General features: G+C 40.9%; 1 protein-coding gene across 5 annotated transcripts in view; it reads right to left on the bottom strand.

Annotated features, from left to right (window-relative positions):
• The window catches only part of LOC133654080 (dedicator of cytokinesis protein 9-like), a 201,796-nt gene that overhangs the window by 9,761 nt on the left and 165,390 nt on the right, over positions 1 to 26,645 (bottom strand). For 4 of the 5 annotated variants that reach the window (XM_062054078.1, XM_062054081.1, XM_062054080.1 and 1 more), the window contains exons 39-48: positions 18,984 to 19,121; positions 17,307 to 17,489; positions 17,133 to 17,246; positions 14,187 to 14,402; positions 9,303 to 9,360; positions 9,084 to 9,190; positions 8,685 to 8,807; positions 5,778 to 5,891; positions 5,404 to 5,550; positions 4,254 to 4,464 (exon numbers count right to left, since the gene is read on the bottom strand). In XM_062054078.1, coding sequence (XP_061910062.1) covers positions 4,254 to 4,464; positions 5,404 to 5,550; positions 5,778 to 5,891; positions 8,685 to 8,807; positions 9,084 to 9,190; positions 9,303 to 9,360; positions 14,187 to 14,402; positions 17,133 to 17,246; positions 17,307 to 17,489; positions 18,984 to 19,121 — 1,411 coding nt within the window. The remainder of the gene's footprint in view (positions 1 to 4,253; positions 4,465 to 5,403; positions 5,551 to 5,777; positions 5,892 to 8,684; positions 8,808 to 9,083; positions 9,191 to 9,302; positions 9,361 to 14,186; positions 14,403 to 17,132; positions 17,247 to 17,306; positions 17,490 to 18,983; positions 19,122 to 26,645) is intronic. The other variant, XM_062054083.1, reaches the window with a different exon arrangement.

Genomic DNA, 26,645 nt, shown 5'->3' with positions numbered 1-26,645 from the left:
TGGGATATTATCAATTTAGATACTTTTGTTCTTTTAAACTACCACTGCTAACGTAAGATAGCAGGTGGTGTTCTTGTTACATTGTTTGGTTTTAAAAGTTTAACTTTGAGCAAGTTTAAACAGTTCTGTAACAACGCATCGTGCAATAATATAATATATTTTTACCTCTTTGGTTAACAACACCACATGTTGTAATAACTTGCTACACATTACAAAAGTTAGAACAAAATGCAGGTGCTGCACTTTAAAAAAAAATATATAATGTAAATATTTGGTGCACTTTGTAATAAACCATCAGAATATATGTTAGCATTTCTTAAGTCATTAGTCGCAAATCAATCGACATAAAATTCAAAAAGAAATTCTCTAAATCTGAAATGTGTTCATAACCTTCATTATGTTGTATGTCCAATACATACAATACATACCGTACATAAATTCTGCCAGGGCTCAAATTTACAACTACTAAACTGCAGGTTGAAATTGACTTTGCCGTGCATTGATAAACATTTACCAGACAGTTTGCTGTTGTTGTTTGGCCCGTCAGCACTATTGCTACAGTTGTAGTTTATGTACTGCATGTGTGCAAACATATAATTAATAATATCAATCAATCAATCAATTTCTCGCCCGGAAAAGGGTGGAGTGCCATCTCCGGGTTGGGGAGGAGATCTTGCCCCAAGTGGAGGAGTTCAAGTACCTCGGAGTCTTGTTCACGAGTGAAGGAAGAGTGGATCGTGAGATCGACAGGCGGATCGGTGCGGCGTCTTCAGTAATGCGGACGCTGTATCGATCCGTTGTGGTGAAGAAGGAGCTGAGCCGGAAGGCAAAGCTCTCGATTTACCGGTCGATCTACGTTCCCATCCTCACCTATGGTCATGAGCTTTGGGTTATGACCGAAAGGACAAGATCACGGGTACAAGCGGCCGAAATGAGTTTCCTCCGCCGGGTGGCGGGGCTCTCCCTTAGAGATAGGGTGAGAAGCTCTGTCATCCGGGAGGAGCTCAAAGTAAAACCGCTGCTCCTCCACATCGAGGGGAGTCAGATGAGGTGGTTCGGGCATCTGGTCAGATGCCCGAACCACCTCCCTAGGGAGGTGTTTCGGGCACGTCCGACCGGTAGGACGCCACGGGGAAGACCCAGGACAAGTTGGGAAGACTATCTCTCCCGGCTGGCCTGAGAACGCCTCGGGATCCCCCGGGAGGAGCTGGACGAAGTAGCTGGAGAGAGGGAAGTCTGGGCTTCCCTGCTTAGGCTGCTGCCCCGCGACCCGACCTCGGATAAGCGGAAGAAGATGGATGGATGGATGAATGGATGGATGGAATCAATCAATCAATCAATGTTTATTTACATAGCCCTAAATCACAAGTGTCTCAAAGGGCTGCACAAGCCACAACGACATCCTCTGTACAGAGCCCACATAAGGGCAAGGAAAAACTCACAACCCCAATGGGACGTCGATGTGAATGACTATGAGAAACCTTGGAGAGGACCGCATATACCCCCCCCCCCCCCCCTCTAGGGGCGATAACAACTAATGCAGCTGGGATAGGCTCCAGCCACCCCTGCAAACCCGAGAGGGACAAGCAGTAGAAAATGGATAGATGGATAACTATACAAATTCATATTTCATAACGCCTCAAATATTTAGATTTTAATTTAAAAATAACATGCAATTGGACATTGATGTGAAAATATTCTTAAATATGGTTTTCATATTTGTATTAGTTTTTGTATTTTTAGTATCATATGTAGTTATGCATTGTCATAATCATATTGGCGAAGTTGGTAGAGTGGCCGGGCCAGCAATCGGAGGGTTGCTGGTTACTGGGGTTCAATCCCCACCTTCTACCATCCTAGTCACGTCCGTTGTGTCCTTGGGCAAGACACTTCACCCTTGCTCCTGATGGCTGCTGGTTAGCGCCTTGCATGGCAGCTCCCGCCATCAGTGTGTGAATGTGTGTGTGAATGGGTGAATGTGGAAATACTGTCAAAGCGCTTTGAGTACCTTGAAGGTAGAAAAGCGCTATACAAGTATAACCCATTTATTTATTATTTATTTAAGTTAGGCTCTGATTTCAATATGATTTGCATATTTATCAGGGGGCGCGGCCTGGGTGGTCCCAGCCAAGCTAACATCTGTGATGTATTCCACACTGGCTGCAACGTAACAAAGAAACGTGCTTGGTTTAATGCACTTTAGTGCACACTTTAAGATTTTTTTTTTTTTTTGGGTACACTTTTTTCTGAATTTGAGTGTACACCACATTTTAGCAGGGAATCCACGCAGGTCTTAAAGGGGAACTTCACCTTTTTGGAAATTTTGCCTATCGTTCACAATCATTATGAGAGACAAGAACACACGTCTTTTATTTCGAGGATTTTAAAGATGATAAAAAAAACGCTTTAAAGATGTGGCTAATGGGAGTCACTGTTGTAGCCTTCAAAGCCCTCTAATACAACTTCAAAACCCTCCATCAACGTTGTGTATACACGCTGCAAGTCTATATAAAATGTAGTAACAATATGTTCAGAATTTACTCTATTGTGTCATTTGTGGGTCTGATTTTTTTGCGCGCAGTGATTTCTGTTTCCATAGCAATGCACGTCTGACTTCTGGCAACATGTGTGTTCCTACTTCCGGAATCAATCACGAGTGTTTTCTTATCATGGCAGACTTGGTAACAGACAATAAAGACGACTATTTTTGGACAAATGAGGCTTTACAACCTTATACTTTTGAAGCTAAATATACTGCTGCTTATAGAAGTGAGCACCAAGGAAGAGTGAGACGTTGGAGCAGACGGATGCCGAAAGAGGGAGATGAAAGCGATTTTGACGCTATAAATATAGAACTTGGAGATAAGCTATTTCAACATAAATGGATTGCTTACCCAAAATCAACAGGACAAACAACTGTCCATTGAATGAGTCACTTTAATATCGATCATGATACACGCAGCACGCCAAAAGTACTAAAGTACATACGCTGTCTGGCTAGCTAAGCTGTGTACAAACAAAACATTAAATGTGGGCTAATATTTTACAGGTACTATAATATGATTGTTCATGTTTTTTCAGTCAGTACAAATTGGTGTCATATCACAGTGTGATGTCCATTACAAACTCAAATGCGTTTTGTGCGTATCTCTTGTCGTAATTAGCTTTTACAGCTAATGTGTTACTACGCTACAAAAAGAGTTCCTCAGTGTTCGCTCTTACAATAACAATGTTGATATAGCTTAGTTATTATACGGGTTACGGAATGTAGATGAAATATTGTTGACGGTTTTTGAATGCATTTTTTAAGTAATTTAGAGGTGGAATTGATTGCTCCCAATAGCTGCATTGCTAGCCACTGAGAACGAGCCGATTTGTGTATGTTAGTAAGTGAAAAAAAAACAAAAAAACTTTTGTCTTCTTGTCTCTCATAATGATTGTGAACGATAGGCAAAATTCCCCCAAAAAAGTGCAGTTCCCCTTTAATAAATAAAGTGTCTCTAACTTGCAATCACATTCTCCATTATAATCAATAAACTTACATTTGATTGAAGTTTGACCAATGAAACATTATATTTAATTCTTAAATGGAATTGTAATGAAGATGAAATATTTTGTGTTGCTCTGATGTTTTTTTAAATAATTGAGACATCCGATTTGGTGGTTCATTACATAATGCACCAAATCGTTACATCCTATTCAAAAAAAAGTGCAACACCTGCATTTTGTAGTAACTTTTGCAATATGCAACATGTTGTATTGAAGTTTAATACAAAAATGCATTTAAGAATTTAATTACAAGATGTCGAAATTATTACAAAATGCAGGGTTATTACATAAGGTGAAAATATATTACATGACTACATAATGCACCATTATTACATACTATGTTGTTACAAGCCCTTATAAAAAAACATCAAGAAAATCTGACTTTAGGGTAACAGGAAAATGATCAAACCGAATGTGTAATGTTGTGACAATCTCCATAGTGATAGTCTCCATTTTGGGTGTGATTACATGCGGAAACATGTGATGCATAACGTTATTTGTTAAACATGTCCAAAACAAACCATTACCAGGACCAGAACTGATGGTAGAACTTTGGATTGACACTAGAGGAGGAAACTACTCAGATTGTCTGATTTACTTTACTGGCTGTGTTTTCTCAGGTGAAAATCCTCAGAATTGATTTCTCCGACACAAACACACATAACTTTGATCTGTTATGACTGTTCAATTAATGTTCAACCTACTGGTGAGAATGGTCCGTCGTTTACACTGCTCCTCCACAAAACCCTGCTTTTTGCCTGACTCTGTGAAGGGTGTCTCAAACACAAAACGACGGATGTTGTGACTTTTCTCGAAGTCGGTTTTCCTCTCTCCCAACTCCTTGTCATCGAGGTATGGTACGACATGCGTCACCTGGATGTAGGCATACTTAGAGTCCAGGTCCTTTGGGTTCACCTGTGTATGAAAAAGTCCTTTACTGACAAAAGTATTAGGACATCTGCTATTACATCTTCAAGAAATGAACATGAAAATATTGAGTTGTGCTTCCTTTGCTACAAAGCCCAAAACCAGTGAAGTTGCCACGTTGTGTCATTCATAAATAAAAACAGAATACAATGATTTTCAAAACCTTTTCAACTTATATTGAATTGAATAGACTGCAAAGACAAGATATTTAATGTTCGAACTGAGAAACGTATTTTTTTTTTTGCAAATAATCATTAACTTAGAATTTAATGGCAGCAACACATTGCAAAAAAGTTGGCACAGGGGCATTTTTACCACTGTGTTACATGGCCTTTCCTTTTAACAACACTTACTAAAAGTAGTTTATCGGCGTTAGCTCTTATAATAACAATGTTGCTAACACTTGGTTAATATGCAAGACACGACATGTAAATGGAGCATTATTGGTGTTTTTTTAAATGTTTTTTAGAGGGCTTTATATGCAGGTGATATGACTCCCGTTATCTACATATACTACAATTTAAAATGTATGTTATGTATATTACAATTTAAAAATGTATAAAAAAAAGAAAAACATATGTGTGCTCTTGTCTCACATCGAGATTTTTAATATACATGCAACATTCCAAGAAGAGTGCAGTTCCCATTTAATAGTATTAGTGTTTATAAGGACAAAGCCATTTGTCCATACGATATTTAAGTGACACAATTCATGAACCTTGTAATTCTACACTCAAATTTGTCACATTGACATTTGTCAATCTTTAGTCCAAGTAAACAGCATCATGACCATTGTCAATGTACTGCAAGTAACCCCAGGTTGTAGAATTTTTGACTGGACTTTGCTCTACAAACCTACCATAACTTTTCTAAACGTTTTACTTCTAATCATTTGTGAGTAAGGCTCAACAGAAAACGTGTTCTCACTTTTCCTGAGTCATGGATGATCTTGACATACTCTTGACCAAACTTGTTGGAGTAGAGTTTCAAGAGCCTCTGGGAAACCTCAGACAGAGGTGTGAATTTTGGCTCCTTGTAGATGTATTCTTTGCCATCTTCATCCTCAAAGAAGCCCTACAGGTAAGCATAAGTTGGTCAGAAAACGCTGTTATTAGAAATTTCTATTTCCAAGTCCATTTCCAACCGTTAAAGTCTGAGCTAGCAGAATGATCATGCAATGACAGAAGACAACATGCCTACAACTGCATACCGCAGTCTTGAAATACATCAGAGAGGAAAATGTTGATCAAAAAAATCTTAGCCAAAATAGTAATTAAATAATGCTGTGTAATGACCATTACCTGTCCAAAAAAAGCCACTCTAAAGTATGTACCCAGCAGACGTTTGCCAGTATGCATCACTTCCAAAACTTTAGTGTAGGCACGGTGGAGGGTGTCATACAGGTGTGTCAGTTTCTGCCACACAAAAACACAAACATTAATATTTTGTTTACTGTCATCTTATATTGGAGAAAAGAAGTATAAAGGTATGTTTGCCCCATTACAGAAACATTGATACAAACACAGTTCAGAATTGTAATGGTAGGTTTATTGAAAGAGAGAGAGACTGAATGTTAAAATGATTTCAGAATACTTTTTTCATAATAGTTACAAATCTATTTGTATTAGATTGAGACAAACAAGTATTCGATCCCCTACCTCAGCTGACCCCACAGACTGGGTTATGTGCTATGAAGCTCAAAAATTAGTCCTGTTCCTTCAGAAAATAACTAATCTCAATTCTTGTGTAAAAGACAACTGTCACAGAAACAGTTTTCCATTTTCACCTTCATGGGTATGGCCAAAGAGTGATTTGAAGGGACAAAATAGAAGAAAACTGTCAATTACCCGTGGTCTGGGGCTCCATGTAACATTCCACCTTGAGGGCTAGGGATTTTGCTGACAAAGGTGAAACACTAATGCTAGCTAAACTTGGACTGGATGTCATCAATGATCAATGGCAACCTTGCTTTCTAGAAATCACCCCTTTGAAATGATTAGGACAACAGGTACACTGCTGCAACTTGTTGCTGTGTTTGTGTAGTTTTTTGGGGGGATTAGTCAATATGGTGTATAATGTGGCTTGCTCATATGCCTTCAAAAATGACAAGGGAGCAGTTTTTCTTTCTTGTTGCAGCCTCATCCTGGGATGGCATGCCTGGAAAACCTCACCATAGTGGGGTCTGGGAGGCATCCAAACTATCTGCCTGAGCCACCTCAACTGTCTCCTCTCGATGTGGAGGAGCAGTGACCCTGCTGTGAGATTCCTTAGGCCCTTTTCCACAGCAGGAACTTTTTCAGGAACTAATCCCCCCCCCCCCCCTTTATTTCCACCAAAAACTACCCTGGTAGATATTGTTTTATTCGGAACCTTTCGGAGTTCCTCCTCGCTATGTGGGATTTTTCCAGGCAACCAGGTACCTTTTCAGGGGCAGGCTGTGCTATCAAACGCTGATTGGTTGAACACAGTCAGGGGCGTTCCTTAAACTTCTCTTTCAAGCACATGACCGCCATTGGAATACACGCAGCGTCTTGTTTATTTTATTTTTTCTTGTGTACTTCTATTACAACAAACTTGACAACGGAGAGAAAGAAGAACGAAAGGAGCTTTTGAAATGCAGAAACTTTTGTGCGACATCTTTGTGCTAAAGAACACTGATCAGTGGAACTATTTTGCAGTGTTTTTACTTAGCCGTAGTCTTTAAACTGTATCTATGCAGTTTAATGTTGTTAATTATTTTTACAATTTAATTTTGTTACGCAAAGCTAAGAGAAGTGGACAGACTCTTTTAAACGTAATTACGGAGGAGTGTGAAGCCGGACTCGAAGCGGCGACCTCACCTGCTCACTACTATGACTTCATTAGATATATGTGGAATTTAATTTAATTTGTTTACAATTTTTTTTTTACATTTAATTTTTTTATCCAGAATTTTTATACACTGAATTTTAAAACACTGACATTTTTTTTTAATGAAATTGTCAGCATAATTTGATGTAAAAAAAAATAAGACTCAAATTAACCTCTATACTTTCTGACTATTGGGCATTGCGGACCAAAGCCTGACTTTTTCAATTCCGTACACTTTATTTTATAAATCATATCATTTTGTAAATGATTGCTTTGTATTTCATCAACTTACTTTTAAATAAAAGAACTGACCTAATATTGTTTGTTTGTTTACATGGTATCAGTGTAGAAATATAGTAAACCACTCCTTTATACGCCATTAGCCTGATTTGTATAAAGCACCCTGAACTGTGAAATGCGGGGGAAACACAAACCACACACTTCTACAGGAACCTTTAGATCCTGGAACCAGAGGTTCCAGGAACTGTGGAAAAGGGCCTCATATCTCTAAAAGTGCCACCCTGTGGAGAAAAATATTTTGGCTGCTTGTATTCACATTGTTTCCCTTTCTGGGTATTGTGTCTCATCCCTAAAGCCTTACACTCAGCTGTGAACCACCTTGGTTAATGTTAAAGGTTACTGCCTGATGTGACTGTCATTGCCAAAGAAATGTACTAAAATCCCCCAGTGGAACCACAGAGTCCCCAGCACAGATGCTCCAACACCCTTCTTGATGACCACTAGCTATTTTGAGCTGCCGTTTGGTACAGATGCACAAATGACAGTACCAGGTCCAAATGTCAGGGAAGGGACCCTCTCAATCACTGGGGATGACTCACAAAATGTAGGAATTAAGCTATTAATAAACCCAACCAGCATGCCGCTTTCTTCTGCAGCAATTCCAGAGTAAAACCATGACCAGCTCCTCTCGAGGAGTTTGGTCCACTTTGGTTTGAGGTGAGTCTGACTATGTCTTGTTGGAACTTGCCAACCTCTCATACAAGTGCACGCTTCTGTCCCACCAAAGAGGCAACATTCCATGTCCCAATATTCAGATTTTGTAGATAAAAATCTGATTGGGCAGTTTGAAACCAGGTCCTAGGCACCTGTTCTCCACTGCCATCCAATGCACACTGCATAGGACCCTTATATTTACCTCCCCAGGTAGTGTGTCTACAGGAGAAGAGCTTGTATTGTTTATTTGGGACTGTGACTGTATGTATTTGTAATGTAACCCATAGGATTTAGTTATTGGGCTTAAAATACCTGATCTGATTCAGAGTCAAGGTACAAAAGCATTACCTGTGGTTGTAAGGGTACCACCTGATACTTTTTGGTAAAGAAATTCTGCTCAGTACCTCAAAGTCTCTGCGTTGTTCATAAATGGGTATGATGAGTCTGTAGACATCAGTAATGAGCTCGTAGCGCTCTGCTTTCCAAAGGCCATCAGCACACTCCTCCAACAGCTCGATCAGGACCTCCTGCACAAGTAGAGTTGTTTCAGTCATTAAATTGTCTGGAGAAGTGTAGTGCACTGACACTGTCACTTTATGTCATAGCACATGGACCAAACATTGTGTCAAAGTCTAGATCTAACACCCTGTGTCAAAGTCTACTTGTAGTTTCCCATCATAATTTCACAGAACAATTAAAAATGTCTGCATGAAAAGAGATAAGGCCCATGAAACAAAGTATTTAGGTGATAATGAAGAAAAAAAACTTTGCAGAGTTTTTATTAGGGTATTTTCAGGACATACCTCATTGAAGTGAACATCTTGCATCCCTACATCCTCCATCATGGCTGCTTCTTCGTCGATGTTTGGAGTGATGACGCGAAATGCTGAGCAGCCATGCCGAAACATTCCTTCCAAACCAAGAGAGAAAATGATTTCCTATCTGTATTTACAGTATGTAATCTAGCGCATTGTAAAGTCATAAAAAAAAAATCCTAACATATACAGGAACAGTGAACTCACCTTTCCTCGACAAGTACTCAGCTACTAGAGCAGCAACATGCACGTAGCACATGGCTGCCTGAAAATGAAACAGACAAAACAAGTTACCATTCAAACATACTGCCTTACTTCGGTTGCCAATTCCCTGAGAAATAAATAAGGGACGTCTCTTTGGTAGAGTCTGACCCGGTTTTTCTTTGTTGCCCCTTTTTTATTTGTGCGAAACAAATGTTATACTATTAGACAAAAGGTTAAATATTGTAATTGTTAATACAAATTACCCATAATAATTGTTAATAATTGTTTTTTGTCACAAAAAAAAATGGATTAAACGAAATGAATTGAATAAGATGAATATATTTCTTGGATATAAATATTTCTTGCTTAACATAATTTAAAAAAAACTTCTTTTTTTTAACGGACCTCTGTCCTGCTAACTTAAAGGCCTACTGAAATGAATTTTTTTTTATTTAAACGGGGATAGCAGATCTATTCTATGTGTCATACTTGATCATATTTTTGCTGAAAGGATTTAGTATAGAACAACGACGATAAAGATCGCAACTTTTGGTATCTGACAAAAAAAGGCTTGCCCCTACCGGAAGTAGCGTGACGTAGTCAATTGAACATATACGCAAAGTTCCCTATTGTTTACAATGATGGCCGCATGAAGTGAGAGCGATTCGGACTGAGAAAGCGACTATTTCCCCATTAATTTCAGCGAGGATGAAAGTTTTGTGGATGAGTAAAGTGCAAGTGAAGGACTAGTGGGGAGTTGAAGCTATTCAGATAGGGAAGATGCTGTGAGAGCCGGGGGTGACCTGATATTCAGCTGGGAATGACTACAACAGTAAATAAACACAAGACATATATATACTCTATTAGCCACAACACAACCAGGCTTATATTTAATATGCCACAAATTAATCCTGCATAAAAACACCTAGGTGTTTATTATGCTAGCTCCTAGCTCCTATGCTAGCTCCTAGCTCCTAGCTCCATATAAGCCGCCAATCCAATTCAAACTCCTGCACAACACACACAATCACTCAGCCCAAAAGACTGTTCACCTTACCCAAGGTTCATAAAGCTTATATATTTAAACAAAGTAACGTACGTGACGCGCACGTACGGGCAAGCGATCAAATGTTTGGAAGCGCAGCTGCTACTCACGGTACCTGATATTCAGCTGGGAATGACTACAACAGTAAATAAACACAAGACATATATATACTCTATTAGCCACAACACAACCAGGCTTATATTTAATATGCCACAAATTAATCCTGCATAAAAACACCTAGGTGTTTGTTATGCTAGCTCCTAGCTCCTATGCTAGCTCCTAGCTCCATAGAACACGCCAATACAATTCAAACACCTGATCAACACACACAATCACTCAGCCCAAAAGACCGTTCACCTAACCCAAGGTTCATAAAGCTTATATATTTAAACAAAGTTACGTACGTGACGTGCACGTACGGGCAAGCGATCAAATGTTTGGAAGCTAAGGCTGCATACTCACGTTAGCACGTCTGCGTCTTTGTCATCCAAATCAAAGTAATCCTGGTGTGTTGTCCCAGTTCTCTACAGGCGTCTGTGTATTTAAGTCAAAAGTCCTCCTGGTTAGAGTCTCTGTTATCCGAGTTCTTCGATCTTGACTGCATCTTTCGGGAATGTAAACAATGAAACACCGGCTGTGTTGTGTTGCTGCTGACTTCCTTCGCAAAATACGTCCGCTTTGCACCGAGAACTTTCTTCTTTGCTTGCTCAGCTTCTTTCTCCATAATGCAATGAACATAATTGCAACAGATTCACCAACACGGATGTCCAGAATACTGTCGAATAATGAGATGAAAACAGAGCTACTTCGTATTGACTTCAATGGGGAAGCCATTTTACTGTTCGACCGTCTACGTCACGCGCATACTTCATCATACATAGATGTTTTTCAGCGGAAGTGTCGCGGGAAATTTAACCGGCCGTATTGGCATGTGTTGCAATGTTAAGATTTCATCATTGACATATAAACTATCAGACTGCGTGGTCGGTAGTAGTGGGTTTCAGTAGGCCTTTAAAGCAGTACAAATTCAGTGTCCAGCTCTATGATATCCAGCTTTACTTTCATAAAGCTGGATACACTGTGTGTATGTTCATTAAACAACTTAGACAAACAGGACATCATTATTGTAATGGCAACAAGAGAGCAGAGCTGATATAATGACAAATCTAAAGCCAACCCCATTGCCTAATTTTAAGACAAAATCCCACTGCTTTAAAAAGCCCCATTTGGAGTCCAAAAACCAGAAGCTAAGTGCTTAGCTAACTAGCTGCCACCAGGTAAAGGCCGATTTACACACACACGGGTAAATAGCATAAATACAGATGACAGAAAAGTCAAATGGTAATTCATTGGATAGGTGAGCAATCACACATTCCGATGTTCTGTCAAAGTCTGCTCCTCGTCCTGTCGGCTTCCCAACGCTACTGAGCATGTGCACAAACACAAATATTTCAAATATTTGCCTGGAACAAAAAGTAGCTGCCTTGCGTACAAAAAGGTAGTGATTTTAAATGATGTTTATTTTATTGTATCTTCTGACCAGCAAGCAAATAGACAATTAAAGCATGAGAAAGTTCACATTAACTGATCGAACGCTCAAACAAAAAGCAGCTACCTCATGTGCCTCGCGTACAAGTAGGTAGTGATTTAAAATTGAGTTTCTTTCATTGTATCTTCTGATCAGTGAGCATGTAGATCAGGGGTGTCCAAGTGCGGTCCGCCGAAGTCTTCAGTTACAGGTTTGTTTTTGCCTAAATTTAGTCCCCAGCTGTGAATTGAACAGAACTACTCTTGACACCTTCATGAGGGAGAAGACTGAATTGATGGGCAATGACCATGAGTTTCATTTAGAAGAGACTACAGCATGGCATCAGTTTTATATGAGCAAATACAAATCAATTGTATATGAGCGAATACAAATCAATTTTATAGGAGCAAATACAAACATTTTTTCCCACCCGTGGTGCAAATTAACTATAACCAACAAACAAAGTCAGCACACGGTAGCACATAACACACCTCCTGCTCATTGAACTTTGTGGACGTTATTAAACATGTTCAAGCACTATATAAATCCATTATAGAGCATGATGGATGATATGCAAAACACTCTCCACACTTCCCCATGTTTGGCGCATTTTAGCTGCTTGATATTTCTGATTGATTACAAAACTTTAGGGAGGTCGTCAGGGAAGTTAACAAGGTAGAAGTCAAACTTTCACATACTGTAAATATTCAACGGTTTATCGTTCATACTTCATATTGTATTGTCGTCAGGATCTGATGTGGGTGGGTTGTTAAAGTTGAAGTAGTTGAAGTTATGTGTAGTTGTTCAGTCTTTTATAGCTTGCTTTAATTAATGCAAACTGAAGTGTTCTTTTGGTACATATGATTGTCGTCACGTCATTGGGGGTTTCAAGGTAGCTGTGTTTTTTAGTTAGCAGAGCACTTTTGAATCTTTGATTGTGTTACCTCTGCTTAATAAAGAGATTGAATGTGCTTCGAGGGATGTCATATCTTCTTGTCAACAAATGGGGTATTTTTTCGATGGCAAGTTTGGCACTTCAATCATTGATTTGTTCAATATTCCCATTGTGTACATGTGCGTATGTTGTGGTCTGCTGTGTCACAGTGTGATGGTGCCTCTTCCTATTTGATATCAAGTTCATTTTAGTGCGGTGCTGTTTGTTGCATAATTTACCAACGCCGCTATTATATAACGCCACTATTACGAACACTGACAAACAGTAAGCATGTAGACCAGGGATGTCCAAAGTGCGGCCCGGGGGCCATTTGCGGCCCGCAGGTAATTTTTTAATTGCCCCACGGCCCATTTTAAAATACGATTAAAAAAATTAAAAACATAAAAAGTGGTATGAAAGACCAAACAGGTGAAATGTAACAACAAAATGTTGCAATGTTTACTCTAATAACACAAAGCTGCCATGCAGGCTGTTTCTTTCTTTAAAAAATAACAATGAATCAAAATCAATGTTATTATGAATTATTGACCTATCCAAGGCTCCAATTACCTCACATTAAATATTGCACTTTGAGATATTTTTTTGGGAAAATGTTGCATATTTTGTGTTTGCCATCTTTGTGTTATTTGTTTTTAAGTGTCATTGCTCAAAAAATAATAATGAATTAAAACCAATGGTGTTATGAGTTATTGACCTTTTAAGGCTCCAATTATTATATAATCTGAAATATTCCTCTTAAAATTTTATTGGGTGAAAATATTGCATATTTTGTGTTTTTTCCATAAAAAAACAGGGTTTTCTTTGACAAAAAAAGCATACGACTTAAATCTTTAAAAACGTTATATTGACAGATAGACCTAATGTTGATCTAGAGATAATAATACTGAATAATGACACATTTTGAATATTTTTTGGACCAAAACCCTTTGGGGTCCCCGGGATCAAGCCTGAGTGGAGGCCTTAATGTATATTTTTTTATACATATATTGTATTGGTTTTTAAAATAAAAAATATCAAAATGGCCCCCGCTTGCTTTAATTTTTCAGTGTGCGGCCCTCAGTGGAAAAAGTTTGGACACCCCTGATGTAGACAATCACAGCGTGAGAAAGCTACTGGTAGTTTTTTTCAAAGAAGCAGCCAAATTTGACAGAACACCGGCATCCGTTGGCTGTAGCTGACTATTTTTGATTCTCACCGTGATACCAGACAAAGTGCGTCCCTTTTCAACTCAATACAGGAAGCCTACTTGTTTCTTAATACGGGATGGTTCTGTTTTCAAGAGACAGTTGGCAACGCTGTTCAAAAAGGTCTGTGTTAGAAGTTATTTTCCCTCTTTTTATCAAAAATAATCAAACACACCTCTGAAAGGTCGCCATTTTTGTTGTGGATCCGCGCCATGCTGTCTAGCCAGGTCTTGCGGAGCTCTGGCGTGGTCGTGTATGACTTGGCCAAACTATACTGGAGGTCCACTAACATCTCTGGGTCATTCTCATGCTCCTTCATTTGCTCAGTGGCCATCAGCACTGTTCTGATGCGCTTAGTCAGGTCCTTCACGTCTGATGGGAAAGCAGTATGCTACGAAGAAAAGCAGGGCATTAAAGAACTACAGCTAGAGATGTCTGAAAATATTGGCCATTAAATGCTTTAAAATGTAATATCGGAAATTATCGTTTTTTTTATTATCGGTATCGTTTTTGTTTTATTGTTTTTTTGTTTTTTATTAAATCAACATAAAAAACACAAGATACACTTACAATTAGTGCACCAACTCAAAAAATCTCCCTCCCCCATTCACCCTCATTCACACAAAAGGGTTGTTTCTTTCTGTTATTAGTATTCTGGTTCCTACATTATATATTATCAATATATATCAATACAGTCTGCAAGGGATACAGTCCGTAAGCACACATGATTGTGCGTGCTGCTGGTCCACTAATAGTACTAACCTTTAACAGTTAATTTTACTCATTTTCATTAATTACTAGTTTCTATGTAACTGTTTTTATATTGTTTTACTTTCTTTTTTATTCAAGAAAATGTTTTTAATTTATTTATCTTATTTTATTAAATTTATTTTTTTAAAAAGGACCTTATCTTCACCATACCTGGTTGTCCAAATTAGGCATAATAATAATGTGTTAATTCCACGACTGTATATATCTGTATCGGTTTATATCGGTATCGGTAATTAAGGGTTTGGTCAATATCAGAATATCGGATATCGGCAAAAAGCCATTATCGGACATCCCTAACTACAGCCAAGTAAACCAAAATCAAATAACCTAAACTAGCATCTGCCCACACAATGTTCCCTTATAAGTGAACTGAACACCAAAATAAGTGTAAATCAGTAGTAGTAAGTAATATAAACAACATTTGATATAAATCCTAACAATTTATTAGGGTGTCAAATACAAACCCCGTTTCCATATGAGTTGGGAAATTGTGTTAGATGTAAATATAAACGGAATACAATGATTTGCAAATCATTTTCAACCCATATTCAGTTGAATGCACTACAAAGACAAGATATTTGATGTTGAAACTCATAAACTTTATTTTTTTTGCAAATAATAATTAACTTAGAATTTTATGGCTGCAATACGTGCCAAAGTAGTTGGGAAAGGGCAGGTTCACCACTGTGTTACACGGCCTTTCCTTTTAACAACACTCAGTAAACGTTTGGGAACTGAGGAGACACATTTTTTAAGCTTCTCAGGTGGAATTCTTTCTCATTCTTGCTTGATGTACAGCTTAAGTTGTTCAACAGTCCGGGGGTCTCCGTTGTGGTATTTTAGGCTTCATAATGTGCCACACATTTTCAATGGGAGACAGGTCTGGACTACAGGCAGGCCAGTCTAGTACCCGCACTCTTTTACTATGAAGCCACGTTGATGTAACACGTGGCTTGGCATTGTCTTGCTGAAATAAGCAGGGGCGTCCATGGTAACGTTGCTTGGATGGCAACATATGTTGCTCCAAAACCTGTATGTACCTTACAGTATTAATGGCGCCTTCACAGATGTATAAGTTACCCGTGTCTTGGGCACTAATACACCCCCATGCCATCACAGATGCTGGCTTTTCAACTTTGCGCCTATAACAATCCGGATGGTTCTTTTCCTCTTTGGTCCGGAGGACACGACGTCCACAGTTTCCAAAAACAATTTGAAATGTGGACTCGTCAGACCACAGAACACTTTTCCACTTTGTATCAGTCCATCTTAGATGAAATCAGGCCCAGCGAAGCCGACGGCGTTTCTGGGTGTTGTTGATAAACGGTTTTCGCCTTACATAGGAGAGTTTTAACTTGCACTTACAGATGTACCGATCAACTGCAGTTACTGACAGTGGGTTTCTGAAGTGTTCCTGAGCCCATGTGGTGATATCCTTTACACACTGATGTCGCTTGTTGATGCAGTACAGCCTGAGGGATCGAAGGTCACGGGCTTAGCTGCTTACGTGCAGTGATTTCTCCAGATTCTCTGAACCCTTTGATGATATTACGGACCGTAGATGGTGAAATCCCAAAATTCCTTGCAATAGCTGGTTGAGAAAGGTTTTTCTTAAACTGTTCAACAATTTGCTCACGCATTTGTTGACAAAGTGGTGACCCTCGCCCCATCCTTGTTTGTGAATGACTGAGCATTTCATGGAATCTACTTTCATACCCAATCATGGCACCCACCTGTTCCCAATGTGCCTGTTCACCTGTGGGATGTTCCAAATAAGTGTTTGATGAGCATTCCTCAACTTTATCAGTATTTATTGCCACCTTTCCCAACTTCTTTGTCACGTGTTGCTGGCATCAAATTCTAAAGTTAATGATTATTTGCAAAAACATAAAATGTTTATCAGTTTGAACATCAAATATGTTGTCTTTGTAGCATATTCAACTGAATATGGGTTAAAAAGGATTTGCAAATCATTGTATTCCGTTTATATTTACATCTAACACAATTTACCAACTCATATGGAAACGGGGTTTGTAAGTTGCATCAGCTGTTGTGAAGGTAGCTGATTTTGGACTCGTTTTCAATAGTTTTGAAGTCAGGAGGATAAATGTTTTTGCAATACATTTAACGGTATTGCAATATGTAAGTATATGTGAACACATTAGTATTGGAATATATAAGTGTAGGTCAACACATTGTTAAAGATCAGCAAAACATTTTATAATGTCCTCACAATATACTTTAAGACGTAGAGTGATGTATCAGTCGCCTTATCAGCTGTTTGAAATGTGTTGTGGGAAGTCATACATATTAAGCTGATTCACTGAAGTGTCCGAAATCACAAGCTTACCTTGATGCTTTTATCACTGTTTGCACAGTTGTTAATGATTGACAGAGACTGCTGGAAACGTGTGCCACAGATGCCAATAACATCAGCAATCAGCTGGCTGACAGCAATTACCACCTGAGCAGATAATAGAATTACAGCACAAAGCATGAATCATGTTGGAACAGGAACAGGTACCTGCAGGTGGGTCCTGACAAACGATTTACGTCCAGTGTAGTCAAAGTTACTCTTCATGAGGAAGTAAAGAAGATGAGCTGCATCGCTGCGGAGGGAGCTCATCTTGGAGTTGCAACACTTTAGGATTTCATAGCAAAAGGAGGCACACATGTCAGCCCGGCCATCAAAGAACGTGCAGGGGAACTAGAGAATAGATTGGTGAAAAAAATTACATCAATCAGGAACTTGTAAACAAAAAAGCCTTTTACAGATACAAGATGAAATAGAAATTTAATTTATGTTTGTTTGCTATCTATTTAAAAAAGTAACTTAAAATAACTTTGAAAGAAGAATTAGGTGGTCAGTTGTAATACACTATTCCACCACTTGTGGAATACATTACAATTCCAAACAAACAGAAGAAGCCTGGAGCCATAGTCAAAGAGAAGTTTCTAAAGAAAAAATATGACTAAAGTGGTGAAGCTGTATTTTTTTGTGCACTTTAATCTTAACAGTTTACTTAAAACATATTCATTATTAATTTAGTTTATTTTAGCACAACATAATTGTATGTAAAAGGTTTCTCATTGTCATCCCATTGGGTTGAGTTTTTTCTTGCCCTGATGTGGGATCTGAGCCGAGGTAGTCGTTGTGGCTTGTGCAGCCCTTTGAGACACTCGTGATTTAGGGCTTTGTAAGTAAACTTTGATTGATTGATTGACTTTTGACGTGTGTTTGGGGTCATTGTCCTGTTGGAACACCCAACTGCGCCCAAGACCCAACCTCCGGGCTGATGATTTTAGGTTGTCCTGAAGAATTTGGAGGTAATCCTCCTTTTTCATTGTCCCATTTACTCTCTGTAAAGCACCAGTTCCATTGGCAGCAAAACAGACCCAGAGCATAATACTAACACCACCATGTTCCTGGGATTAAAGGCCACACCTTTTCTCTTCCAAACATATTGCTGGGTATTGTAGCCAAACAGCTCAATTTTTGTTTCATCTGACATCACATGGACAAAGATAACACCTTCTGGAGGATAGTTCTGTGATAATAATAATACATTCATAAAATAACTAAACTTCATGAATGTTTTTTGTGACCAACAAGTATGTGCTCCAATCACGCTATCACAAAACAATAAGAGTTGCAAAAATTATTGGAAACTCAAGACAGCCATGACATTATGTTCTTTATGTGTGTATGTAAACTTTTGACCATGACTGTATACTGTAATACTGTCCATCAGGGGTGTCCAACTCATTAGACCTCAGGGGCCGCACGGAGGGAAAGTCTGCGCACACACGGGCTGCACTGTTAAAATCATGGCATTGAAACAAAAAAATAAAGACAACTTCAAATGGTTTTCTTTGCCTTACTTTGGCCAAAAATATAACAAACATATTCTGATAATATGACAATAAAAGCATAGAAAAAAAAAATAGCCGGCAGCGGTAAAGTTTAGATCAGAGGCCCCTAAACCAAGGCCCGCGGGCCGAATGCGGCCCACCAGCATCCAAAATCCGGCCCGCAGGAAGTCTCAAGTTTTTTTGTTTTTTTTATTCGTCCGACCGCTTCCATGTTAGCTACCTCTGATTAGGTTAGATATAAATATTGAATATGATTAAAATCAATGTTAAGATCACTGATTTAGTGGAAAAGTTGGTCGTTAGGTCAAATATTTAAACTATAAAGTACCTTGTAGATATATGTTCTAAGTGAGTTGAAGACCTGCTTGAGGGCAGCCTCAGAGTGAGGGATCTGCAGGAAACACAGATGCACCTGAAATACTTTCTTCATCAACGGGTTGTGGCCGAGATCTGAGTTCAACTGGCTCTGAGAGAGAAAACAGAGAGGCATACAAGATGTGAGAGTGTTCGCGTACATGTATTTGTCATCAGACTTTTCAGTAAAGAACAATCAGTTCAGAAGTGTGTAAACAAATACAGTGCAGACCAGTTGGCTGGTGGGAGTCATGGCTCGCAATCATGCAAGGAAGCACGGACAGACAATGTGTGCTCACAAAACTTTTATTTACATCAAGACAACACTTGGAGAGGCCTGGAGAACTGCCTGTTGTAGCATGCATTGTCGCCCTGTAATGCAACAGAGTGCTCTGCAGTGCCAAGGAGAATGGAAGGCCATCCCCGAGCTGTGCTCTGATACCATTCACCGAGGAATTCTGTGACATAATTGGTGGTGACTGGAGCTGGTGTGCTGCACCTCAGGCCACTAAGAATGGAAGTCATAGACAATGAGGAGGAAGCGTTGGTCCTGTGGGTGGCCGTGGACCTCTTTGCAAATGTCAAACTGGATGTGGGAGCACGGTGCTGACGGGCAGAGTAGAGGCTGTAAAAGTGCAGACGGAGGTGAGCCAGTCTTGCCACTGGTGAGGCACGCTGCACAGTCCTTTATCAGAGCCTCGAGGTCTCTGTCGATGCCTCACCACTTGATCAGACCCCTACAGCGTTGCTTGACATTGACGATTCCCAAATGTCCCTCATGCAACATGGCCAAGACACAGGCCCTCAAGGCGCAGGGCACCACAGTGTACAGCCCTCGTGCCACGCAGACATCGTTCCAACAAGAAAGGTCGCCCTTGACACGATGGAAAGCTTTTAGGTCCTCTGAACTTTGGCTGGCCAGCCCTCTCGGATAAACACGAAGCAGTGTGCTGCCACTTGGAGGGTGCGTGCAGCATGAAGACCAGCTCTGGCTAAGAGGGGTAGTAATGAGTGGCGTTTGGCGCGGTGCTGGGTGTGGCACTGGAGAGCAAGTCCGCCACTAAATTGTCCCTGCCCGGTATAAACTGTGTAGTGAAGTTATACACCTATAGATGCACAGCAGCTTGTAGCCTGAGTCGGTCATCATCAGGAGGGCTGTAAGGGCCTAGTGGTCCGTCCGCAGCGTGAAGTGTCGCCCGTAGAGGTACATGTGCCACCTCTCACAGGCCCATACATATGCCAGTGCCTCCCTCACCCACACTGAATACTTATGTTCTGTCAGAATGAGCACTTTGACACAAATGCCACTGGGCGCTCAGTCCCCTGCTGCAGTTAAGACAGGATTGCACCGACTGCAGTGTTGGAGGCATCACAGGTCACAAACGTGGGGCATTGTAGATCCAAGTGGGCAAGCATGGAGCAAGAGGTGAACAGTGACTTTAGCTGGTGGACAAAAGCTGAGCATGCAAGCGTCCAGTTCTAGGGTGCCTCCTGTTTGAGGAGATCACGGAGCGGTGCGGTGGTTTTAGAATAATGTGGATAGAAGCGCGGGTAGAAGGCGGTCATGCCCAAGGATGATAACAGTTGTGAGGGGGAGGAGGGCTTGGGGACACGTAGGACAGCATCAACATTTGAGTGAAGGTGGCTCAGACTGGCAGCTGTCAGTCAGAACCCCACAAACTCGATGGCGGGTACAGCGAAGACACACTTTTCATCGTTGAAGGTAAGTTTGTGGTGTGCACAAACCTGGAGTATCTGGGAGAGGCATTCATCATGCACAGCAGGTGACGGACCGTGCACCACAATGTCATCTAAGTACACCACCACCCCTGGAATGCTGCAAAGATGGTGGTTAATGATTTTTTGACAACAGCTCGGGCCATAGCTGAGGCCAACGGGCATGCGTGTGTATTGGAAGACGCCTGCCCATATGGGTCACATAAGCTGTGAGGTTGCAGCTGTTTGGGTGTAAGGTAACCTGCAATTGGCCTTAGCGGAGGTCCAACTTGAAGAAGACTGAAGAGCCGTGGAACTTAGCAGACAGCTACTCTGACGTGGGAAGGGGGTATTTGTTGTGGATGACTGCTCAGTTTGCCTCTGCAGTGATTGACCAGAGGTTAAATGACAGGGGACACAACCGAGTCGATGAGCGGCTGGTGGTTGAGAGCATTGATGTGGCCCAGCACGGTAAAGAGTCATGGCCAGCGGTGCAGCCAGGATGTACACACAGTCAGTAAGTTAAAGCCTGTGCTGTCTGTAATGGAGAAGCCATAAGTGCAGAAGAGGTCAAAGCCGAGCAGCTTAGCACCGTGTCGAGACACTTGAAAGATGAATGCTGGGAGGGCAAAGGAGCCATAGCGCACAGAGAAGGTGGCAACATCCACCATGCCAAGTTTAGTGTGTCCATAGCCAATGTTCCCTCTAATTGTTTGTGTGTGAGCAAACAAAAACTCCCTGAGCATTCAGTGGAGCAACATCACACGTGGCAATACCAGCAGCACACCTGTCTCAAACCAATTTAATTATTTTATTATGACACTCATATGACAGGAGTCATTTTCATGAAATTATTTTCTAATATTAGTGATTTGGCCCACTTGTAGTGAAAATCGTGTTTTTCATAAGCTATGTATTAGTATTGTACAGTATGTCTGAGTGGGGGTCCTGCTTTGGAAATAATTTGTACCCCTTTCAGAGATCACATTTAGTTCCCCCTTAAACATCCTCATGTTGCACAATGAAATGTAAGCATGGGATAAAGTGTACATTCCTGTAACTTTCTCTAGTAACAGCATTTCACGATTAATATCCATAAACGAACATTAATAATACATGACAGTAGAATAAGCAAACACCTGATTGAGGAGTCATAGTGTGGCCATAAACGCACCAGTGGCTAATTGCTATGAGTGCTGGTGCAGGTGAAAGAGAGCGAGCGGCTGCTGTTGATATGACAGATGACAGAGTTGGTTTTGGCTTGGTTTGTATGGCAGAAAATGACTAGTTTTTCGAGATATCATTTTTTTTTACTCATGTTTTTGGTGTGGTTATGGCCCGAATGTAAACAGTTTTGCTCAATAAAGTGATCGATATAATCCCTGTCCTCGAAGCGTCTCGACAGTCATTACAATAATTGAACCGTCAACGTGCTACGTATAATTTAATACACCTGTATAATATAGTACGAGACCATATTAAACATAACTAGCCATTATTGTTGTTGGATCGACAAGATGGCGGCGCCCTGATGGCAGCGGCTTGCAGGCGCTCTTGGGAGTGTAGAGCGATTTGGCAAAAATACCCGTCAATTCTGTCAATTTCATGGCTGGCTCAAAGCGTGTGATCACATACGACCGACAGACAATTCTGGGTGTGGATAGATTGGGTCGTTATAGACTGAAAGATGCATGTACGGTGGACCTCCTCGCTAGCATGGGAATACTTCGCGGGCTACATCGAGCGGCCTTTCAAGTACTAGCGGGGACCGTCAATGGAGAAGACGTAAGCGGTGTGAGCGGAAGCAGAAGCGGGGATGCCGAGCGGGGCTAACAACAAAGCGAAAGGCTAATCCTCAAAGAAGCGTGGAGTGTCCGGGTAAGAAGTCATTTAAACTAGAACTAGCCGGCGCCAGGCTGGATAATCCCTGCACACATAGCAATTCTCTTAGAATAAAACACAACTCACATAATTTTTTTTCTGTTGTCACTGTGTCAGAGGTAGACATGCATTCTACTGAGGTGGCTAACTATGATGCGTTCAGTTTATCGCAGCACCAAGCAAACAATCTGAAAATTCCCGTCGTATCAATTCCTAGATATGGTCGAAACTATTTAAAGTGCACTACGCATAATAAACGCAACATTATTAATATTGCTACTTCGGATAATTTCAACAAACAATCCTCAAAACAGCCCACTACCATAATATGGGCTTTTAAAACATAAGATCATTATCTTCCAAAACGTTATTAGTTAATGAGGTCATTAGAGACAACAAACTTGACGTCGTTGGTCTCGCCGAGACCTGGCTCAAACCAGACGATTTTTTTGCGCTGGGTGAGGCATCTCCTCCTAACTATACGAATGCACATGTTGCCCGTCCTCTTAAAAGGGGAGGGGGTGCCGCAGTAATATACAATGAAAACTATAATCTTACACCTAACCTAAATAATAAATATAACTCGTTTGAGGTGCTCACTATGAGGTTTGTCACACCGCTGCCTCTTCACCTGGCTGTTATCTACCGCCCCCCTGGGCCCTACTCGGACTTTATCAGTGAATTCTCAGAGTTTGTTGCTGATCTAGTGACGCACGCCGACAATATAATCATAATGGGGGACTTTAATATTCATATGAATACCACATCGGACCCTCCGTGCGTGGCGCTTCAGACTATATTTGATAGCTGTGGTCTTACACAAATAATAAATGAACCCACGCATCGCAACGGTAATACGATAGATCTAGTGCTTTTCAGGGGTGTCACCACCTCCAAAGTTACGATACTCCCGTGTACTAAAGTAATGTCCGATCATTACCTTATAAAATTCGAAGTTCTGACTCATTGTCAACAAACTAATAATAGTAATAACTACTATAGCAGCCGCAACATTAATGCTGCCACAATGACGACTCTTGCTGGCCTACTCCCTTCGGTAATGGCACCATTCCCAAATTATGTCGGCTCTATTGATAACCTCACTAACAACTTTAACGACGCCCTGCGCGACACCATTGATAGTGTAGCACCGCTAAAGCTAAAAAGGGCCCCTAAAAGGCGTACCCCATGGTTTACAGAAGAAACTAAAGCCCATAAATTATCATGTAGAAAGCTGGAACGTAAATGGCGCGCGACTAAACTTGAGGTTTTCCATCAAGCATGGAGTGATAGTTTAATAACTTATAAACGCATGCTTACCTTAGCTAAAGCTAAATATTACTCAAATCTCATCCACCTCAACAAAAATGATCCTAAATTTTTGTTCAGTACAGTAGCATCGCTAACCCAACAAGGGACTCCTCCCAGTACCTCCACCCACTCGGCAGATGACTTTATGAATTTCTTTAATAAGAAAATTGAAGTCATTAGAAAGGAGATTAAAGACAATGCATCCCAGCTACAACTGGGTTCTATTAACACAGATACGACTGTATATACGACGGATACCGCCCTCCAAAATAGTTTCTCTCTCTTTGATGAAATAACATTAGAGGAATTGTTAAGATGTGTAAATGGGACAAAACAAACAACATGTTTACTTGACCCATTTCCTGGGAAACTTATCAAGGAGCTTTTTGTATTATTAGGTCCATCAGTGCTAAATATTATAAACTTATCACTTTCCTCTGGCACTGTTCCCTTAGCATTCAAAAAAGCGGTTATTAATCCTATACTCAAAAGACCTAACCTCGATCCTGACCTCATGGTAAACTACCGGCCGGTGTCCCACCTTCCGTTTATCTCGAAAATCCTCGAAAAAATCGTTGCACTGCAGCTAAATGAACACTTAGCGTCTAACAATCTCTGTGAACCTTTTCAATCCGGTTTCAGGGCAGATCACTCTAAGGAGACAGCCCTCGCAAAAATGACAAATGATCTATTGCTAACGATGGATTCTGATGCGTCATCTATGTTGCTGCTTCTTGATCTTAGCGCTGCTTTCGATACCGTCGATCAAAATATTTTATTAGAGCGTATCAAAACACGTATTGGTATGTCAGACTTAGCCTTGTCATGGTTTAACTCTTATCTTACTGACAGGATGCAGTGCATCTCCCATAACAATGTGACCTCGGACTATGTCAAGGTAACGTGCGGAGTCCCCCAGGGTTCCGTTCTTGGCCCTGCACTCTTTAGTATTTACATGCTGCCGCAAGGTGACATCATACGCAAATACGGTGTTAGCTTTCACTGTTATGCTGATGACACCCAACTCTACATGCCCCTAAAGCTGACCAACACGCCGGATTGTAGTCAGCTGGAGGCGTGTCTTAAAGAAATTAAACAATGGATGTCCGCTAACTTTTTGCAACTCAACGCTAAGAAAACGGAAATGATGATTATTGGTCCTGCTCAACACCGACATCTATTTAATAATACCACTTTAACATTTGACAACCAAACAATTACACAAGCCGACTCGGTAAAGAATCTGGGTATTATTTTCGACCCAACTCTCTCGTTTGAGTCACACATTAAGAGTGTTACTAAAACGGCCTTCTTTCATCTCCGTAATATCGCTAAAATTTGTTCCATTTTGTCCACTCGCGACGCTGAGATCATTATTCATGCGTTCGTTACGTCTCGTCTCGATTACTGTAACGTATTATTTTCAGGCCTCCCTATGTCTAGCATTAAAAGATTACAGTTGGTACAAAATGCGGCTGCTAGACTTTTGACAAGAACAAGAAAGTTTGATCATATTACGCCTATACTGGCTCACCTGCACTGGCTTCCTGTGCACTTAAGATGTGACTTTAAGGTTTTACTACTTACGTATAAAATACTACACGGTCTAGCTCCAGCCTATCTTGCTGACTGTATTGTACCATATGTCCCGGCAAGAAATCTGCGTTCAAAGAAGTCCGGCTTATTAGTGATTCCCAGAGCCCAAAAAAAGTCTGCGGGCTATAGAGCGTTTTCTGTTCGGGCTCCAGTACTATGGAATGCCCTCCCGGTAAAAGTTAGAGATGCTACCTCAGTAAAAGCATTTTTTGTCCCATCTTAAAACTAATTTGTATACTCTAGCCTTTAAATAGACCCCCCTTTTTTAGACCAGTTGATCTGCTGTTTTCTTTTCTCCTTAGCCCCCTCGCCGGGTTATTCCGGTTCCGGTGACCATAGATGAGATGCTGGCTGTCCAGAGTTGGGACCCGGGGTGGACCGTTCGCCTGTGCATCAGTTGGGGACGTCTCTGCGCTACTGACCTTTCTCCGCTCCAGATGGTCTCCTGCTGGCCCCACTACGGACTGGACTCTCACTGTTATGTGGATCCACTAGGGACTGTACTTAGAGGGGGGGTTACCCACATATGCGGTCCCCTCCAAGGTTTCTCATAGTCATTCACATCGACGTCCCTTGTGTGGGCTCTGTGCCGAGGATGTCGTTGTGGCTTGTGCAGCCCTTTGAGACTTTTGTGATTTAGGGCTATATAAATAAACATTGATTGATTCATTGATTGAACGAACATTGTTTTAACTGTTAGGGCCGCTCGTTGTCACTGTCACTCACACAGTTGCATTGCAAAATCATACAGAAGAAATTATGTGTTTATTTTGTTTTGATTTGATTTGGTGCGTGGCATAAAAGGACACTTGACAGTGCGCAATTGCGCAGGCGCGCACCTTAGAGGGAGCATTGTCCATAATCTTTTTGGCTACCCTCAGTGTAACCTGTATCGCTGTTGATGAAGTATGCGTTGCATTCTAATGTGTGTGTGTGTGAAGAAGCCGCACATGTTATGTGACTGGGCCAGCATTCGTTGGGCTGGCTGGCTGGCTGGCTGGCTGGCTGGCTGGCTGGCTGGCTGGCTGGCTGGCTGGCTGGCTGGCTTTTGGAAGACTCCCGGGAGGATCGGCGGGCCAGCTTTAGTGTTAATTTGATATCGCCTCAAGGGCCAAGTGAAATTACACGGCGG

The sequence above is a fragment of the Entelurus aequoreus genome, linkage group LG07 (genome assembly GCF_033978785.1).
Source record: "Entelurus aequoreus isolate RoL-2023_Sb linkage group LG07, RoL_Eaeq_v1.1, whole genome shotgun sequence".
Lineage (NCBI taxonomy): Eukaryota > Metazoa > Chordata > Actinopteri > Syngnathiformes > Syngnathidae > Entelurus > Entelurus aequoreus.
The sequence above is the reverse complement of the archived record's forward strand: the minus strand, read 5'-3'. Positions and strand labels throughout refer to the sequence as shown.